Genomic DNA, 21,755 nt, shown 5'->3' on the forward strand with positions numbered 1-21,755 from the left:
TATTGTATTGTATAAGGTATTATAGTTATTCTATGTTTATTCTATGTATATGATTGTGTATATATGTGTATGTATATATCTGCACTGTATATATGCGTGTATGTATATGTGTATATATTATTGTTGTACTTTACTGTATTCTGTCAATAAGTAATATCTAGGACGATCTCAGTATTTTTCTGATATCTATTCCCATGGGCTATGTACTGCAGTTATACATTTACTGCTTAACTAACCCAGCCTAACTATGTAAATGGTCTCATTAATGTATTATAAATGCTTTATAGATAACAGGCCAAACAATGTTGTACTATTGATAGTTGGACAGTCACATATACAAAACTTTCACAAAAACTTTTCACACTGATTGGCCAAAGCGGGGTGTGGCAGCAGGTGTGGGTTCTCACTAAAAGACATATAACTTCTTGTTATATGTTCTTCCTTGCCCCATGACCAGCCTTTCCATAAAATTTCATACAAATCCATTCATAACTTTTTCAGATATCCTGCCAGTGCCAACAGACAGACGGACAGAATGGGATGAAAGACCTGATTTGCATTGATGACCATCTCATGTATAAATAGGTGAGTGTATTAAGTATGAATATGATTTGTACGTGTGTGGGCTAACTGGTTTATCTGTTTTGACAGGCTCCAGTGTGGGATGTGCCATGTATGATAGCTGGAGATGAGAATGAAGCCCAATCGCAACCTCCTCCTGGGGCTTTGTTCCATGCTGGCCCTTGGATTCCTCTACTACTCCTCAGGGAGGCTCAGCTTACGAGGCTGGGGCCACAAATCACGTAAGTATTCCCAAGGTAAAGGGCCAGTAATCTGTGACCCTTATCAAACTCTATCAGTAACCAGTAGGAATTGCAACAACATTGATAGAACTTTTGCACAAGTCTCTGGCGCAGGCCCCTCCCCCTACGGTGGCCTGTAATTGACACGAACAAAGTCACATTTTCATTATATTCAGTAAGGCATAAAATTCATTATACTCAGTTGTGGGTTTACCTTTTTCAGTCTTTGTCGGTAGCTTGGATTACAAATCCCAAAGGAAGATTTTCATTCTTAAGCAGACTATTCAGTTGTTTAATGCTGTGGATCAACAATCAGTCAGGCGATCAAGAAAATACACCCACCTTTGATATTGTACAGTCACTGTTATGTCAACTGAAGCTCATGTTGAATGCAGATAAAACAAAGTTCATGACTTTAACTGATGTGAGGACGAAACCATCAACTCTTGCAAACATGATTACACAGTACAAATGAGGTAGTATCTTAAATATTTATTTATATTACATAGAAATGCCAAGGTTAGTGTAGTCTAAGGTCTTAAGAGTCATTTCTTAAAAGATATTGACCTAAATGAAAATGAATAAAAATAGGAGATAGCAAAAGCGAGCCAAGTCTGATGTGTCCTTGTGTAAGGAGTGGACATTTTTTTTGTCTGTCCAGTTTACTTTTTTACCAGATGGGGGAGCTAATACATTTACTTATGGATAGGATTTTTCATTTACTCTACATGCATTCAGCAGCAATGTCTCCCCACTGCTATCAAAGTACAAAGACATTGGACATTGATCATCTGGGCTCATTGCCCAAAGATGAAACATGGCAACAATTTCTTCACAGGTATTCCATATATCATAAAGTGTTCAAATAAGGGAGAATTCTAGCCATTTTTTGAGGTGCTGAAATTGATACTGGTGATACTGGGAATAGGCCTGGAGTCAAGTGCTGATCATTTCACTGACACCCATTGCAACCAAATTCTTCATGTCTTACATATTGTTATATTGTTTTAGGTCACTGCCAACATACTTTTCTTTTGGTACTCTTTTTAGACTTTTTATTATTAAAACACAGGTTTAATTTAATTGATTTAAAGCCGATTCAGTCACTGGCTCTTTCCCTGGTCTGGGTTAAAATAGGTTGAGGTTTGATTATGATGTTGAAATGGCCAGTACCATGGAATGAAACACTTGCCTGGGATTTTTCCAGATCAGTTACTGAGCCTGGATACAAAAGATTTTCTCATTTGCTGTGCATTTTGATGATTGATCCTGTGCCATTGGTTTGTTACTTTTATACTATTTTGACTTAGACAATATCATGGCTGTACAAGATCTATTTGTATTATCTGTGACTGAGGTCCTGTGGTTAGCGTTTTTACAAATGGGGCAATTTGACAGGGATGAAGTATGGTTATCCCCCTTGTTAATATAATTGTTAGGTGTGTTGTCTTAATTTAAGATCTTGCATAAAACCAAGAGAAAACAACACTTCTTTTCTCTATCATCCCTTTATTCTAAATAAATCAACTGCTGAGGAGATATTAATATTTATTATTGAGTGTATCCCTTCCTCATCATCCAGATGCATCACCATTCTTGAATGTCAAAACAATGTTTAGGTTTATTGTGCACAAACCTGTGTACGGTTACGCTAACTGACAGTAATTATAAGGTGTCAAAGCTTAAAAGGTACTACAGCTTCATTGTGAACATTTTTTTAGTTTTAAATGAACAGATTTGCTCTGGACAATAATGTGTTTAGGATTTTGTTAACTGTACTGTAATCCCTGTAATCCCTCCTTTTCACTGCTTAATACAGATTTCCAGAACTAACCTCTTGACCCGAAGAAACTTGCACTATTCTTTTGGGTTCACTGGAAAAAAATGATTGAGATATAACCTGATTTCTCCATTAGAGAGAGGTATCATCCTTCTTTGTGTGAAAAATAATCAAGTTGCTAATGTATTTTCTGATTTCTAACAAGTTATACAAAGCTCTTCCCATGGGGTATTTAAGGAGGTATATTTCCCCTAAAAACAAATCGTACGGAAACTCAACATTGTGAAATGCTTCAAGCGTAAAAAAGTGATATGAAAACCCAAACTCTGTTCTGCAAATCTATATATCAGTTCTATAATCTATATATTTTGAAACCACATAAAATATTTATTACTTCCAGTCTAGAATCAGAACTCTGTCTACGTATGAATCGTTTTTTAAGAGTGAGGATACAAACAGCAAAAAGTCTGGACATAAAAAAATGTTCTGCAACATGAGAACTGAAGGAGTAAATAGTTATTCTTAGTTGTAACATAAAGGATTTCATTTGCAAAACATGGTTTACAATCCTATTTATAGATTTACATAACTGACTTTGGTTCAGATCACTTTTTTACAGTTGAACATTTCACAATCTTGGGTCTACGTTCGATTTGTTTTGGGGGAAATATAGCTCTATAGGTATTTGGGAAATTGTCTAATCCCAATAGCCTAATTTAGCATTCTACTTGCTCAGTATCCGTTGCATTTGAGTATTGGTGCATCCTTACTAGCAATGATAAAGACGTCATGATGAGATGCACAGATGGTATGAACAAGCTTCTCCTGGGTAAAACAAACAATAGCCCAACTATACACACTACTACTTTCCTTTTTTCCTTTCAATCTGTCAGCTGCAACTCAGGTTCTGTGAAAATACACATATTTCAGAGCAGAAAATTACTTTTTTACCTCAGGCATATCAGCATTTGCTAGCAATTTGGGAGCAATGTTTGTTCACTGCTTGCTGGGGATGAAGACTTCACTCAAAGTTCATAAAAGGGGTGGAGGGGCTGAGGCTGGAGAATGGCTGAGCCTCTGCTAACGTGAGTCCAGGCTTGATTTGAAAATAGCCCGTTATGTAAAAACCAAGTAAATGCTTGTTGATTAGTGCACTTAAGCTTTTCCTGAGTCTGTAAACTTTTGGCAGGCAGAAAAGAGAATTTTGCCAGACAATTCAGCTGTAGTTTAATCTTCTCAAACCAACCTTGTAAGCACAACTCGCACTGCCTGTTTAGATTTTGTGGCTCATGTATCCCAACCATGGTGCCATGGCGGTGCGGCCTATTCCTTAATGTGCTTTGAAAGGTTTTTTATCTATTGTAGCGTATTTATAAAATCTGTTCTCACACAATGTGACAAGTGTCTGGTGATGGAAAATAGCAGACTGAAATTGAAAATGTTAAGGTAGCCTATTCCTTTGACTGCCCACAGAAACCATCTGAAGCTTTCAGCATTTTCTGTACAGCTGTCTATTAGCTAGAATGTTATCAGTTGTTTCTTTTAGCTCTACTGTAGCGTTGTTTCATGCATTATGGAGATGAGAATAATAATGCAAAAAATCCTTGTAAGACTATTTCAGTACTTTGTAAATACTGGACGGTCGAACATGAATTTTTTTTAACTTGTTGAGTTGCCAGCATAAAGCACTACAATCCCAACAATATAATTACACATTTGCAATTCACATATTACATATTTACTAAACTTACTAGGGGAATAATTCATCATCAAAAGTCATCATCTATTGCCTGGTTTGTACAGATGTTGAAATTAATTGAAATTCTCATTCCTGATAGAAAGCCCATTTCCCTTTCTCCCTTCCCAAAGTTTGAAAGGCAATGACACTAATGTATTGTTAACTTTTATAGACTCTTAATGACTCCTGAATTTCTTGGAACCTATAAAGGCAGTTAATCATCAGATATGTAGACTTGACTAACTTGTTTCCTTCCTCATTCTGTCTGTTCTCATTATGAAAAATCCTCTGTGTTACAGTCATTATTGTGTAGCTGCAATTAGTTAATATTCATTTTAGGTTGTTACTTTAGCTTGCAAAGTGCAATGTGTTCAGTATGGCGGCATGTATTGTAAATGCTACACAGCATTATGTTTAACTTATGCTCAGCATCACATGACCTTAAATGTATCAAAACACCTGTTATGGTTGTTAAACATATAAATTTGAAATGTAGGCTAAAGTTACACATACAGTTGCTAACATTCAGTGCTAAGGAGCTAGCTAACGTCAAATATCATTGACATAACAGTAAGTTGGGCAAAGAAAATCTTGCGGGTGTTGATGTTTCTCCCCTGGTTTTTCGAAGCTGGACCACTAGTATGCATGGAGGTTGTAATCGCAACCTACCAGCAGGGAATATCTGACTTCAGACTCTAAATGGAACGCAGGATAAATCTAAAAAACATGGCCAAGGATAATGATGTTGGTGCAGACAAATGTCGGGCTACTGCCTGTTTAAATTTTGTGATGCACCTACCCCAACCATTCTCAGCTTAACTTAAAGCTCTATGTGATTACTTTTTTGTGGTAAAAATCACTTTTATAGTACACTGGCTGGAAATAGTAGTATCGCACGGGAAGTGATGGGTTTTATGTAACATCCAGGTACTGTGTGGGTAGATGCTAATGCTAACTACCGCGGCCGCATTAGCATCATAGCTATATATTAGCCTATTAGCTTTTGTGAGTAGTATTCTACAACGACAGACACAGCGTTTTATCCCAAGCATCTTACAGTATTGTGAGTGTTTATGTGTAAGGACAGTTTTATCCCAAGCACCCTACAGTGTCATGAGTGTTTACGTGATCAATAAGCACACGATTGTTTGTTGTCTGACGTCATTAAAAGTGAGAAGGCAGTAAAATGGACAGAGTGCAGTTGTGAATTCTGACCAGAATAGCCGTTGACGTACCGAGTTATCACGTGTAGCTTTAACCTTGACATTTTTAATTTTTGTCTTTTTTTTCTCAGGGCATTTGTCATATTTTGGGGACATAACCCCAAAAATAGCTTTCTAGCATTGTGCAAATTTTTTTCAAAACCAAAATACTCCTAGCAGCAAGCTATCTAGTCAGCTATTTTTGGGGTGAGTTAGCTTAAGGACAAAATGTAAAAAAAAAAAACCATCTCTCGCATAATGTGGCAAGTGTCTGGTGAAGAAAAATAGATGACTAAAACTACATATAGCCATTAACTTACACTTTTGTGTTGCAGACACAGAAGTGGATAGCATATTCTCCGTTGGACGAATAGTGAGATCAGGTATAGGCAGAATCCTCTGATCTCTCCACATTCGAATCAGGAAGCCATGCTGGGTGGTTTTATAGTTCTGGAATTGTTCAAACACCACTAATGTATATAGTCTACTAATGGATTGCCATTTCTGTAAGTTTTATTACGTTATATTCCTATCACCTCCTAGAATTAAAACATTGCAAAACTAGCACAGGTCAAGTATCAGAAGATATATGAATATACCTGACATAAAGGACTCCACTTCCATTGGTAGTGTGCCAAAGAACGAAACAACTTCAAAACCTTATAGTTTTATTTTACGTCACAGAATTACTGATATGTATATATTTGTATATAACCTCAACCATGATATTTGGCTACCTTTGAGAAAATCAACACAACATTATTACATTGGAGGTATGATATCTTTGTAAGACCAGGACTATTGGCTCTGTTGATTTACTTAGCACCTGTTGGGTTAAGTTGGAGTGGGTTGGTGTTGTTTTTTTTCTTTCTCAGGCACATTAAGGAGAAAAAGTCTCCACATTTGGCTTTCAACTACCTAAAAATAGTGTGTTAATATTACAGGTTTTGTCCTAGTTTAAAATGGGTTTTTGGTAGTGCCCCTTTTGTGCTGTGGTATCCCATTCTGCATGACTGAGCTGATTTCTTACTAGAAAAACAGCACACCAACAACTGCAACTAAAACTGAATTGAATAGTTTGTTTAATAGTCTTTTGAGGCCTTGAATATTGCTAATCAAATTCAAGACATTTCAAGATTCTTTCAGGACCTGCAGACATGAATATGTTGTTAAATGCTTTGGGAGTCAACGCATTTACATTTTTCCCCATGGTTTGAAAAAGTAGCTAGTACTACTAACCAGCACTACTCATTGGTTGTAATGAGGAATGGTATCAATGCTTAACATGCAAGGTTTTGGTTAAATGAATAATACCAATACAGAAGCTTTTTCCCCAAAGTGTGCCTCAGGAAGACAGACAACCGTGGATGCCAAACTGCTAAGTTGTAAGTTGAGAGAGATAGGTGGGCCCTGCTTCATCCGCTGCGAGGACATGCTTCCCACAATAGCCAGCGATAACAAACAGTGCTTTTCTGCCCTCCATCCACACTGCCTTTACAGCCAGCTTTTCCATCAGCCGTCCAGGATCTGGCTACAGCTCCTCACCCAACAACACACGCTGTTCTCCCAGAGATAGTGTCAGCTCCGCTTACAGTGCGCGCCCCACTGGCTTATCTATACTGTGTTGAAGTGGCCGAGCTGCTTTCTTTTCTTTCTTTTTTTACTTCAGTTCTTCTACAGTAAGAGGTTTGCTTCAATGGGAAGATAGAACCATGAAAGAGCTTGATAAGTGGTAATAAGAGATTGTTCACTTCTGGAGCCACAGCTGTATTAGTTGTATTGAGGTTTTCCCAGAACTATTAAGGACTAGGCTAAACCTTTTTTGTTTCCTTGCTTTGTCAATCTCTGCCTCCAATAAAAAAAGAAACTCTATTTTTATTGGAGGGATTTTGAAATGAGATATGAGATTGATTTGTGTTTGGGATTTCAGTAAGGGATACTGCTACTGTCGAAAAAAAAAAAAAACTGTCCATAAAAGTAAATTTTCAAGGCTGATTTATTATTGAAACCTACTGTATGCAGTTTTGAAAATAACCTTTGAAGGGTTTTCTTTACTTCAAGGGTCATGGAAATTACTCAGCACATAAAGGACCATATAAACTTTTTTAAAGTTTTCATATGATGGCATAATCCTATATCTATTGTACCATATGTATATTGTGGCGCTGAAACGATTAGTCGATTAATTAATCAACAGAAAATTTGTTATTAAGTAACAATACCAAAAAATTGCTAGTCACAGCTTCACAAATACTAAGATTTGCTTGCTTTTCTCTCATTATAAAATGAATACTTTGGGTTTTTTGGCTGCTGTTCAGACTAAGAACACTTTGGACTCTGGTAACTTGTGATCAACTTTTGTCATTATTTTCGACATTTTATAAACTAAATGATTAATCAAAAAAATAAGGTTGACTTGAAGAAGGGGTTAGAGCGCAGCCTATACTCCTATACAAAATATACTTCCAATGTCTTAGTTCAGGATTAAGGACACAGTGACCAGCAGCTAGCCTCTATTTTGCTGTCACATACCACCTGAACAAATAGCACCATTTTTGGCTTGCCTGATCAGCACACTGCTATGTGTGTTACATTTCTATGAAATCATGTTATAAGGGGATAAGTAAAGGGCAGAGAGGAAATAGAAATTGATGGCTTAGATGACAAATACTGTGACCTCTTGCGTGTTGATCATGGTGATTGCAGACAGACATTGTGGGTGGAAATCCTTTATCCATGGTGTACCATGGAAATAACTTTGCCTCATGCTGATGTGTTAAACATGACGTTCTGGAAAATTCCGCAAAATCAAATCATATCTCATTGCTTGTAGTGCAAATGAATCACAGCGACTTCCTTGTGCAATGATTTGCATGCTTTTTTTCTTCCACGAAAGGCTATGGTACTAGATCTACAATCAGTCAAAGTCATGGAGTGGTTGTCTCCTCTTCAGACCATGCACATTAATTCTATTGCTAGAAGCTATGTTTTGTGAAATGACACCATAACATTTGAATCTTCTGTTATTTCTAAGTCTGTTATTTTTAAGGGTCCAAGCACAAAGTGCTTTCCGCTAAAAGTGCTTTTTCTGTTAAAGTGTTTGCAGCTCAGAAACAGTATGTCCTAGAGCAACCAAACTTGGGAGGTCTATTTCTATGGTGACCCACTCACACCCTCATTGTCACCCATGTTGGTCAGATTGTGGCGCTACAGTGCAGTGTTTTCACATATCCATCTGTAACTCTTGAACCGTTTATCCTAGCATTATAATTATTCTTTCCTCATATTCCTTACATTCAGATGAAAACAAAATTTACTGTATTAAGTACTAATGTACTCAATTTTTAAGGTTTTTTGACATTTTTACAAAACCTCCTAAAGCAAACTCGTCCTATAGGTCGTTTACACCAAAGTTGTCTCCAACGAATCTTATGAGTGCCCTGATGAATGCCCTGAATTATCAAAAGAATTGTAGTCCAACCCCTTAAGTCACCACAAGCCAGTCAATGTTGTAGGTGTGGCCACAAACACATAAACTCTATCGCATCAAAAAGCGAAATGTCCAGTCATCATCAAGCTTGGTCAGTAGTGAGACAACTACTCTTTATGCCTGTGTGCAAACTTTCACAACAAGGTGGCGCTATCATTTTTTTCCTCATTTTGCCTCAAACGGGCCTCATGGATCATCCATTTGTCCTAGACATGTCCAAGCATGAAATGACTTCTCTGCTCATGCCAAAAGTTTCATACACTGCAACTTAATACTTTCACTATCATCAGTCCATTCTAACTTACTCCAATGATGTTCTTTTGCTACGATCTGTGCAACAACCAGGCAAACACAAAACAATAATACTGCAGCACTCTGTAATTGAATCGATTTAAAATGTAGCGAAGTGTGATAGTTAAGATAAAACATAATCAAGCAATAGCAAAATCACTGACTTCAAAAAAGTACACAAAAAAAGCTACTCGATTACAGTAACGAGAGTAAATGTAATTCTTTACTTCGACGCTTGGATGCTAGCTAAGAATGTTAAGGCTTTCAGTTAACTGATGTGCCAATACAGAAACTTGTTCCCCACTTTGTGATAAGTGCCTCATGAATTAAAATAACACATTTAAATTTTCATTGTCAAGGCATGTTTATCTCCTCTCTCTTTCTCTTTATCTAGTGTATGACAAACAAGGATTCCTTCTGAAGCTGGATGCTAATCTGTAAGTATTCCCTCTATATATTACACCTCTCACTTACTGTTTGTGTCTACTGGTAGGCTTGATTTTGGCAACATGGCCCTGCATTTTGGAACCATTCTATACTGCCTAAAAATCATTTCGTTGTTCATGTGCTGAAGTGACAGCTTGATATTTTGATTGGCAATTTACATTTCTTTACCAGGAGGCCTTCTACGTCTTGCTTAGTTTTTTAGGCTTACAGTATCCGACTGCTGAATAGTAAGATAAAACCACCATTAAACATAACTCCTGGAAAGATATCTTCATCTCTCATATGTATGACATGAAATCATACACTGCATCAAGAGAAATTGAACAAACCGAAGACCCTTGTGATCATCTGGTCATCTGGATGATTTGAGACAAATTCCATGCGTCATACCAACAATTCCTCTACTAAGGAGTTTGAAAACATTGTTCATTGCTTGACCTCATTTCTCTTCGCACCACAGGCCTTTGGAGCTGATGTACAAGTATGGCAATCTCAGTAAGGGTGCTTGTAAGCCTGGCTTTGCTGCTGCCAAGATGACCGCGATTTATCCAAAGTAAGAATACATACTTACTCCTTTTCTTTTGCAGCTAATTTTGAAGGTACTTGTAGCATTTTTAAATGTCAATATGTCATTGTCAGAGTAATTGTGATACCTTTGTATAATTACCGTAAACAAAAGCAACCATGGTCGAGACGATTGATAGCCTCTATCTCACGTCAGCGGTATTGTTAGTGCTAGTCTTACTCAAAATCATCACCACTTTTCCCTATTGCGAAGAGAGTGTTACTACTTGCTACTTGGACTGGAGCCTATCCCAGCATGCATTGGGTAGATGTCACAGAAACAGCATGGACTAGTGTTGTGACGATACCATAATTTTGATTAAATACCAATGCTAAGGTTAATACTGAACATTTGATACTACTACAATAGCACATTAAGCAATGTATTACCACACTTGGACAGATTTTTAGCAACGTTTGCACTGGTGTTTTGATAGTTTTCTGTCTTTATTGGTTCTGTAAACCAAAAAGTTCCATATTTGACATCTGGCACCAGCTTTGTCAACCAATTTAAGTGGACTGGGATTCAGATGAAGATGTGGTGAACTGTTTGACACTGTTGAATGCTTTCAGCTGTTTGACTCAGACTGCCCCAGTCCACTGTCAAGACCCAGACTGACACTCTGTCTTCTCTAATCCTTCTTCTTCTTTTAACTTTTCCAATCCACACATTTACACCCTGTAGACCTCCCTCTTCGCCTTGGCCCGCCCAAGGTTTCTTCCATTTTTTGTCCTAATAAGGTTTTCTTGGAAGTTTTTCCTTGTATGCCTCGAGGGTCTAAGGTTGGTGGTGCCAGGTAGGCTAGGCTATGTAGAATGAGTAGGTTTGCTATGTCTTGCTAAAATGTTCTATTGTGTGTATTGTGCTTTGTTCTGCTTCCTTGTGTTTGTCTTACATTATTCTGTTCTACGATTGATTGTTGATCAGTTAGATTTAGTTAGGCTCATTCTTTGTAAAGTCCTTTGAGACATGCTTGTGATAAAGGGCTATAGAAATAAATTAGCTTGAACGTGAACTTGAATTTCTGCTTGCAGAACACATTTGGTGAAAGTATTGAATGTCTATAACATTCAATATTGAATGCAGTCCTTATTGAAGTAGTACTGAAATTTAACTTATCGTGACAACACTACCCATTTGTGCAGTCACATTACTAGTAAATAAGGATAAATATGTTAGAAGTGATTTTTCCGCCTTCCACCATCTGCCAGAAACTCTGAAAGCTTCAGCTCCATTTGTACTGGAAGAACAGCGCCCTTTCCTGCTTTATGGAGTAAAGCAATATCCCTGTGTGCTGTAAAGCAATCCAGCAGATTTCCTTCCACATCCACCCCAGTGGCACACAATGTAAAATGCAGTGTGGAGGCCAGTAGATGCTGCCGACCCAGTGGTCTCGGTTGTTTACGATAATTGTATTAATGTCTCAAAATTATTGCGGTAATGGTTTGTTGATGTTAAAATGCCACAGGTAGCACCTTTAAACCTGCTATTTGACATATCCTTTGACAGTAACGTCCACTGAAATAAATATAAGTCATTTTTGGTGGTAAGTTGTTTGAAGTGATATCACACACATGGGTAATAACAATGAGGACGTTTTCATTGTAGCTTTCATCTTCATTCCATACATTTCACAGAAGTAGCTCCTACTCTGTGCATTTGCAACTGTGGTGTTGCTTTGACAACGGACTCACTATCATTTTCCATCCCATGTGTGACCGCAGCTTTCCCTCTCAGCCCTCCATTCAACTGTGATGTCTAATCCCGAGTGCCTCTGTACATGCCATTGTAGTTTCTCCCCATTAGCACAATGAAGCCACAGATTATCAGTTCATCTAGAATCTTACACTGGACTCTCACTCTGGTGGGAATGATTCTCCTCCTCAGTCCAGGAAACCCCCCTTGCTCAGAAAGTGGTTTCCTTGTGTGTTGAGCGACCGCTGGTGCTCTGTGGGTTGCGCTTCATCTAAAGAGTGGCAGCCATGAAGTCATAGGTGACCTGACCCCAGACCATTGGTCAATAGGATGGCAGAGTGACTCACACCCAGCTAGTTTGATGGCTAGAGGGTCATGGTACCCCTCTCTATGTGAGTAACAATGCTCCCCCCTCTTCCACATGCATTCAGCAGTGCTTGAAAATTTCGCCTGACATGTAAAGACAATGAAAATGTTTTTACCAAGCGCCAAATTACCAATCGCGCCAAATGGCAGTAAAATTTGTCTTTGGTGGATAAATCAGTAAGGGTCACCACACTGGGCACTGACTCTTTGAGACAGTAACATTTGTATGCGTCAGTTAGGTACTGTTTTTGGTCTTAGTCTGCTCTCAAACTTAGTCCCTGCTGGCCACCGTACATTCATTCTGACTGAATGAATGTAAATCAAGGCAAAACTGTATCAAGCAGACTCCTAAATACGCTGGCTTTCTGCAAAGTGGTATCATCTAAACTTCTGCAGAGTTTGTCTTCTTTTTCTACACTGCCTGGATGGTTAAGTGGTGGTTACATGTTATTATTACATATATATTATTACATGTTAAGTTATTTTAAGAAAATTTTCTTCACCCGCCCTTGACAGGGAAGCCAAAAAGTTTTGGACACTGGCCTTATCACTTAAGCATGTGAGTATGGGGAAATTGCAGTGTGACTCTTACCATATCATGACATAAATATTCCTCTGGGGCAGCAGGATGCTGTAGCCCTGAGCAAGATACTTACCCCCAAACCTGCTCCAGGGACACCATACTACATGACCCTGCACCCAACCAAATAACCTTAACCAACATATTGTTGGTGTGCAATATTTTTGTCAAAATCAACCAACATTGTTGGTAAAGTTGATAAATAAGGAACAATATAACGTTATTAAAGGTAATACCAAAGTAGCAAAAAATACATGATTTGCCTGTTCAAAACTTTGTAGCTGCAGACTGCAGCTATGCACTACATAGATGCAATTGGAGCCTCTAACAATCAGTCATAATAGAGCGACCCATCAACCAAGTTGATTGCAGTGTGAACGGATGTTTAGGTATTATCTGAGCTGTGGCAGAGTGGCCGGGGTCTTCACTGATAGGGGGAAAAATAGTATTTAAATGGCCTCAGTCCACAAACCAGTTACTGTGTTTTCTTACCCAGCCAAGTTCAAGTAATGCTCAGCGGACAGTCCTGTCTTGTGGAAATCTCTCTGAGTTCAGAGTGGCATGAGAGATGAAAGATCCCATTTCTGCCTCTGCATTATTGAACACCAAAGAGGCCCCCACACCATGAAAGCCCTTCACCTGCGAATCTTTTTTAGCACTCTCTAAAAAAATGAGTCATAAGATGCGCCGGTCTGAACGGGCCCATGTGGTGCACAGATCTTTTTTTGTCCCGTTCTGCTCTGCCGTTCTCCCAGTGCGTGAGAAAGCCACGGCCCAGTCCACTTATCCGGTCTCGTTTAGCACCGGAGACACGCAACGCTCCAATCCACCAGGGCTTTCAGAGAGCCTTATTAATGAAGTGAGCTAGCGGAGAGTCCAGATCTGAACCTGTTAAAATAACACAGGAGAATTTTCCTCAGGAGAAGGGAGGGGTTAAAATGTTTAGAGCATCCTGAGATGAATGCCGGCCTGACCCATTTATTCCAGTGTCTTTGCCAACCTTGTTCTGTCTTTCTCTGCAAACTGACAGCAGGTGATTCAGGTGAGAGGCTCGCCTGGAGTGTTGTAATTTACTCTTTTGGTGTACCCACTTTCCCTCAATCTGCCTTGTTTACTTCTACCTCAGTTGTTGATTTCCTACGTTTCCCAGAATGCCTTTCGACAACTCCCAGAGAAGGAGCGTAAACTTGTTGCTTTCAGTCATAGGTGGGTGTAGGGGCTTCACCTGTTAGCTAGCTAGTCAACTAGTTTGTGAACACTGGTGTCTTTGATCGCATCCGCGCCCCTTACTCAAAAACACGTGGCTGCATTGCATTCTGGTCTATTGAGGCTTCTGTCAGTGGAGAAATTGGTATCTCTTCCTCTTCTACCATGGATTTCTCCCTGTATGATTGTTGAACGTCTCTTGGTGCAAAATGGCGGCTCTAGAAAGAAGCCCTGGCTCTTTGATTCTGAGGGACTGACATCAAAACCTGACATTTATGGAACATTTTCTGATATCAAACTCCATTGTAGCTGCGCTGGAAATATCTCAACCTGACGTCACACTGTCTATGCTTGGCCAGTTATCTGCGGGAAATGGAAAAAAACAATGGACCCAGCATGCAAGGTACATCGCCAGTAACTGTTTTTTTAACAGTGTTAAAGTGTTTTAGGGTGGATTTTTCCCTTAACTGTTTTGTAGACATTCCAACATTCTCTGATTAGCAGCAGTTTTGTTTTGCCAAATCAGAGCTAATTTGCAGTTCATTATGTGATATTACAAATGAAAAGAAACAATAATCTGCCAAGGCTGGAGGGGCTGTTTGGGTTAAAGCAACAGTTTCCCTTTAATCTGGGATGTTTCTTAGTTTTTTCCGCAGCAAATTCTAGACTGGGTTTGCGGAAATGTCACTGTTTCTAGGTTTCATTTCTCAAAATTCTACATATAATGTCAAAGTTCAAAGCCTAGTTTATTTTTTGTACAACTTTTGAAAGCAATTGCCATTCATTTGTTTTGGCAAATATTTCATGCATTTTAAGATTGATTTTGAGTAGTATTCCCCTAAGGAGGACTTTTTATGCTTCTAGTGTTTTGAAGCATGTAAATACCGATGTAATTATGAGTGTGGTTGGTCTTGTCAGTCTCTGGGCGAAGAATGTTTTAAGTTGACCTGAGTTTCAGGTCGATCTCCAGTATTCCAGCAAAGTCAGTTTGATCTCCCAATGCCTTTGGCAGGGTATCAAGTCCCCTATGAAATCTAATTTTGTTTTTATTTCCTGAAATTCCTGTTTTGAATTTCTCCATTTCATTTTTTGTCCAGATTCACATTTTTACTCATATTTTTTACATCAATTAATGTGTGCAATTTTAACTCAGATGAAAATGACTGGGATGACTTGATTTGGGCGTGGTAAGGCCACTGAATGTTATACTGGCAACATTTTTAATTTCTACTCCCAGTGTGAACATGACCTAGTCTTCATCGTCCTGGATCTTGATGAAAAAAACACCGCAAGTTTCAAAAGAATGGTGCCTAAATGAGGAGTTTGACTTTGTGGCTGCACATCTAAAGGCCTAATGCCTTAAAGTGGAGACAGATGTGAACATTAAATAGAGCATAACATGCTTAATGCTCCAAACTAACAAAATATAGTTAACTGTAATTTTTGTTTTGCATGCAAAGTTGAACACACCTTCATTATAAAGTTAGTGCTGGTGGTAACCAGCCAGCTTGAACTGTGCTCATGTAGAATAAATTGTGTCAGGCTGGTGAGACATTTTGGCCAATTGAACCTGCCAGGCAAGCGGGGGGCAAGCAGGGGGATTTAGGCATGAACACATGTCACACACAGACAGGGACTGATGATGTGTCATGTATCCTATTTATTTATTGGTAAATTAAAGGAAGAATGTTGCATATTGCAGCTTTAATCAAATTACATATATTATACCAAGTCTTCATCAGAGCCTAAATACTGAACACACTGAGGTGAAACTGCAACCAGTGTGTTCGCCACACACTAATACAGTGAGAACTTGTGTATTCCTATAAAGGGTTTTGGGCCCTACCTAGCATGTTAACTGCACCGCTCCTGTTCATATTGTTTACATTAATCCCTATTGAGATTCTGTGTGTTGAAGAGCAACTATTGTCATGTTCTTTAAGTTCAGTTCACTTTGGGCTGCAAATCTGAAGGCACCACTTTGTATATTACAAGACTCCCTTTGTCATTCTGTTCCTCTTTCCTACACACACACACACACACACACACACACATCGATTATGGGTGGTGTGGATGCACCATGGATGTTTGCTCTGAAAAAAATGACCTTAGTTCTACGCAGCACCTCATGGTACTGGATTGTGGGGGCTGAGGGATTCAGAGGTAACGTGGACTCTAGGATACCTTGACTTTTGGAATTTCAGTCCTTTGTATTTATTCACCAAAAAGCTCAATACTGACACTACCATTGTTCATATACCTTGTTTTTTGCGCAGCAGTGAGCTTTTATGAATCGCTTACGAAACATGCAAATGATCAGAAGCGGGCGGTGGTGCCAAAACAGTGCAAGCGGTAAAACTGAGGCCGTAAACCCTGTTTATGAATAGGGAAACAGCCTCCCACCACAGTCTCACCCGCTACCGCATTGTTATCCCTGCCGGTGGGTTTTATGAATATGGGCTAGTGCATTTTGGGGTGTTGAACTGGGCTCCAAGTTGAACATGTCCCAACTAGTACATTACGTCAGTATAAAAATAGCCCTTGAAACAGGCTCTGTCTAGGCAGAACTCTTGGACCAGACGATAAAACTCTTGGTGCTCTGCTCTGCCTAGGAGGACATCATGTACCCACATCCTCCATTTCAGAATGGGCTCCTCTTCCTTATCTAGCAAGCAGAGCAATCACTAACTCTCTCTAGTCCATCTTTAGTTTCAAGGACGTTATCCCCTTTGGTACTTCAGGTTAGCTAGCTAATACTTGCAAGTTATTACAAAACTGCACCACTCCTTGCACCCTTTGAGTTCTTGCTCCTTGCATTACTGGCGACACTCACAGCCGCGCTTTACATTTGAGCAGGAGAGAAAAGCGTCCTATCTGATCACGTCCTAGCTGCTAATTCCCCAGCTCCCCCCCCCCCCTTATACCTGTCTCTGAGCCTGTGGTGGTGCAGGTAAACTCAGACAGCCGGTGGATTAGCTGGAAACACAATGCTCCTAATCCTCTAAAGCATTTTGCCATTAATCAGTGCATCTGCAGTGTTCACATCAGGGCTGTGCGGGCGGTGGACAGATTTTTATTGATGGACACTTGCTTGTTGTAACTTGTGTTTTCTTTTATATCACCAGGTTCACCAAACCAGCGCCAATGTTCCTTGATCCAAATTTTAAACGATTCTCCAAGATCGGTGATTATTTGCCCCCCTTTGGAATAAAATCACAAGGTATGGATTGACTTTATTATCTTCACTAACATTTGGAGGTCATACACATCAGCCCAATGTCAGTGTATCTCCATTCCAACAAACTTGGGATGTGTGCTATTATCTCTCTCTTACTTGCTCTTTGTCATGTTTAAGATATTTTAACTTTATTATTATTTTCACATACAAATGAATAGTGGAAGTCATGGAGTGGTGGGGGCTGATAATGTCGCTTATCATAGTCTTAATTGTATTTTAAACTCAGTCGCTGTTTAGTATTGTTTTGACACTGCTCACATATTTTTCACATATATCGCAAGGAATAACAAAAAACTGCTTTTTTACACACTATTGAAGTCAAGGCTGATTTGTTTGTGTCATATCTACTTCTGCATACTACTTAGAAGGGTTCAACTGATAGGGATTGTTGAAGGTTACTACCAATGCCGATATTTTGAGACTGAAGCTGCCTATAGTAATATATTGTACCTATATACTGTATGTAGTTGGGTTGGCAGCACCTTTAAGTACTTATTGGTGATATTAATTTTCACAACAATGATTCAACCTAAAGCCAGTTCATGAAACTATACCGTCCTAAACACCCGGTGTCTGGTAGGTCTTTCTGGGAAAAATCCTCTGCTACACAGGAAGTGATGTGTTTTATGTTTTCCGGTTTAAAATGAATAGAAGAAGAATTGGGTAGTTAGCATGAGCAGTGATAGCCACCATGGCTGAACAGACAAAGAAAAGAGCGCCACCTACAGAAACTCAAACTTCAAACAGGGAGGGGAACACTGAGGCAAGCTAAACTAAAGGAGAGTAAATTCATACATACGGTAATCCTAAAAAGACTATTTGATATACAATAGTATTAAAAATGTTAAAACTGAACTTCAGGCACTCAGATGTGAGAGCTAAATGGTGAGGATGTGTGTGTGTTCAGACTGAGGAGTGGATCTGCTGGCTTTATGTAGAACATTCTTGAAGGGAACAGGATATCAACCATCAGCTATAAGGCCCTCATCTTCCTCTGGTTGTTTTTCCTTTCTCCGTTGACAAGATCACAGATTTATCTCATTCCTCAAGTGAGATCTGTTTAACCAGTGTTCTGTGTTAAAGTAGTTAAGTCTACATTTGAGAACATGAACATTATTCTGTCAAAGCAAGAAATATAGTCACTTTCTTGAGTTTCGTGAATCTCACAGTTGTTGAGGATATCAAAATATCAGCCTTTTTTTTTTTTCTTTCAGCATGGACAAGAGCACAGATTCTCTGACTTTAAGCACCGCTCAAAAGAAGCCTTAGAAAGATGCATCACAATATTCATTCCCTTTTCAAAAATAATTCCAACAGTCTATATTTCAGACCACCACTCTTCCAAGGCAGGTTCTTGAGGCAACACCAGCTCTCCCTCAGTACTGATAAGATATTTGAATTCCAGTAATTGATTGGAATGTATGTTTCTGGTTTGTGGGGAATAAATAGAAGAAGAACTGGGTAGTTAGCATGAGCAGTGATAGCCACCATGGTTGAACAGACAAAGAAAACAGCGCCACCTACAGAAACTCAAACTGCATCAACAGAAAATCAAAGGAAAAAGACGTCACAGTACTGGACACACTGTTTGATTGACAGGTGATCTCTGGGAAGAGTGGTGCAGAAACACCACAGCAATGAGCGCTGAGCAACAAAGATGGAGAACATAAAAAATGCATGGATCTCACAGGTTATCACTTTAATGTTCTGACCATTTTCAAGAGCTGCACGCCTAGCCTTTCCATTCCTAACAGTTGAATTAACTAGTGCATTCACTTGGAGGAGAAGGACTTATGAGAAGGAATTATGGACAATTAAGTAATTGTTGGACAGTAAAGTATTGCAGTAATTATGGACAGGGCAAACTTTTGGTGTTCTGTTTTGCAATATACTGTATGTATGTATGGATTGATGGGTGGATGCACCTATTTGAGTCATAAGCCTAGTTCTGGCTTTCTACTTAAAGGTCCCATATGGTGTAAAACAGGATTCCCCTTGCCTCTTTGATTATAAAGGAGTTGGATGTGCTATCTAAACATGGTGAAAGTATCAAAACGCACGGTCACCAACTAAATCCACACAATCCATATTAGAAAAGCGAGCCTCTAAACGAGCCGTTTGGACTTCCGTAACTTTGTGGCGTCACAAAGGTTCGCTCATTATCATTTTTGTAAGAAATAATAGACTAACAAAGTGTTTTTTTCAAAGCGGTTGAGCGGTTGTCATTGTTTATTACCGGAGAGTTTTCCCTACCTGTAGCTGCTGGGCTGCAGTGTCTCACATTTCACTCTGTTAGCCAATCAGAACAGAGGGTCGTTAATATTAATGAGCCTTAAAGACACAGTGACAGAAACAGCCTGTTCTTGGTAAGGCTTGGTAAGGAGAGATGCTGGAAAATGAACGTGGAAAAATGGATTGAGAGTGTTTTTGGTACATGACACCACACACACAGCTTTGAATGGACCTCAAGACATAGAATAAAACACTGGAAAGTGTAGAATATGGGACCTTTAACACCCAGATCAAAGCCTAAAGAGTCGAGAAAGTTGTGATGTAACCTCTTTCTCAAATGGCTCACATCAGGCAGAGAATATGTTGTTTAAAACCGCTGTTCCCTTCGCTGGGTTTTTCTTCATACCCCACCTCCTGCCAATGTCCTCCGCTGTATACATCTGTCCCTCCCAGAGGTAGAGGAGTATATATGAGCTCTTACCTTCCCTGGCCACCCATCTTAAATGGTTGTATAACACTGTAACATGAAGAAGTGTCAGCCCACCCAGCCACTGGCTCCAAGCCCTACCTCATTTATCACAAGCACAGTCCAATTCTGCTACGCCACCCTCATCTACCATCGAGGTGATGCTGCTGGTTGGAATGTGGAAGGAAGCTCTCTTTGTCTTTCATCTTCAACTCACTTGTCTCTCTCTCTGTCTCTCCCTTCTCTTGTATCCACAGAGAAGATCATAGATATTCTCCTGTCAGCTACAAGCAGCTACGGCCTGGGGGAAGAACTGGACAAGTAAGTTGATGGCAGTTGTCCTTTCAGGTTCTGATCCACATCATGCCGGCCCTTTCTTTTATTTCATTCTTTTATTTTTATTGTAGCTCTTTATTTAAGCTTCACTAGGCAACTGTACTCTTTGGCAGCCCCAAGGGGCAATGGGAAATAACTAGGAATGGGACAACATGCTTATCTCCCGATAGGATTCGATACGCACTATGGGGTTCACGATTCAATACAACCACGATACGATGTAATAAATTATAGTTCAGTGACCACAAGTCTGACTGTGCAAAATTATGTTTATTTCTGAGCCACAAATCTTTCTAGCGAAGGCATTGGCTTGCCAAAATGTAATCAGTAATTTAAAAATGTCATTACAAAGTGTAAATAATATAATTTGGATGGAGAGTTTGTGAAATTGTGATTTCCCGCTAGTGATCATACCGACGCCAGAACTTAATTTGGGCCAAAAGGGCAAATTTACAGCATCTTAATTAGCGAGGATGGGACGCTCTTCTCTGTTGCAGCCACACTTTGTGATTTAGACTGATAAGCATAAGCATCTTGCTAATGCTGCTTTATTTAACTAGATTAATCCTGAGATTTGAAAATAAACGACCAAGACGGCAGCCACAAATAGAATCGCAGACAAAATAAGTGAGTTTACTATAAAGCATCAGAAGCATTTGCAGTATGCCAGTTAAAGCCTTGGAGAGTGAGAGAGCACAAGAGGAAGAGAGAGAAATCCTTCATCTGTTGAACATCAGTGGATGAGGAACATCCTGGGAATACTCAGCAGGCTTTCCATGCTAATGTGATAAGTCTTAAGTAATTCAGCCCGCTGCCTTGCAATCACAATGTTAATGAACGGATCCCAGATCAGCTCATGCAGTAAACCTAGCGTTTTTCGATTCCACTTTCGGTTGAGCTTTTTGTCTTTATATGGGCCTCATCGGTTCCACAGACACTGTGCGCTGACCTTATTTCATCAGCTAGCTAAGACAATTAGGAATGTGTTTATTTTTCCACCCCGAATTAAGCAGTCCAGACTAAACAGAGGCCACTTGCTGAAGTGAATCTGAATCCTGAGAGCGCCAATACGATATCATATGGCCACGATATTAACCAAAGTGTCACACATTTCCCTCTGTTCACTTTCACACTTCTGGTGTCATGGCAGCAGGGATGGAAAGACATAAATGCATGTGGCAGTATATAAGACAGATACATAGGTTTGTGCACATTGTTATTGCGTATGTAAAATTATATGGGGGTTTTCCTTCTGAAATGGGACCATTGATCACCTGCTTTTGCAGATTGATTGCTGCTATGTGGGTGGAATGTATTTTG

General features: G+C 39.4%; 1 protein-coding gene across 3 annotated transcripts in view; it reads left to right on the forward strand.

Moving 5' to 3' along the window:
* The first annotated feature begins 688 nt into the window (after positions 1 to 688).
* Positions 689 to 21,755, forward strand: part of st3gal3a (ST3 beta-galactoside alpha-2,3-sialyltransferase 3a) — a 37,408-nt gene continuing 16,341 nt past the window's right edge. The window contains exons 1-6 of one of the 3 annotated variants that reach the window (XM_071906919.2): positions 689 to 803; positions 5,859 to 5,906; positions 9,699 to 9,741; positions 10,212 to 10,304; positions 17,289 to 17,383; positions 20,357 to 20,420. In XM_071906919.2, coding sequence (XP_071763020.1) covers positions 689 to 803; positions 5,859 to 5,906; positions 9,699 to 9,741; positions 10,212 to 10,304; positions 17,289 to 17,383; positions 20,357 to 20,420 — 458 coding nt within the window. The remainder of the gene's footprint in view (positions 804 to 5,858; positions 5,907 to 9,698; positions 9,742 to 10,211; positions 10,305 to 17,288; positions 17,384 to 20,356; positions 20,421 to 21,755) is intronic. The other 2 variants (XM_071906920.2, XM_071906921.2) reach the window with 2 other exon arrangements.

Source organism: Centroberyx gerrardi, chromosome 9 (assembly GCF_048128805.1).
Source record: "Centroberyx gerrardi isolate f3 chromosome 9, fCenGer3.hap1.cur.20231027, whole genome shotgun sequence".
Taxonomy (NCBI): Eukaryota; Metazoa; Chordata; class Actinopteri; order Beryciformes; family Berycidae; genus Centroberyx; species Centroberyx gerrardi.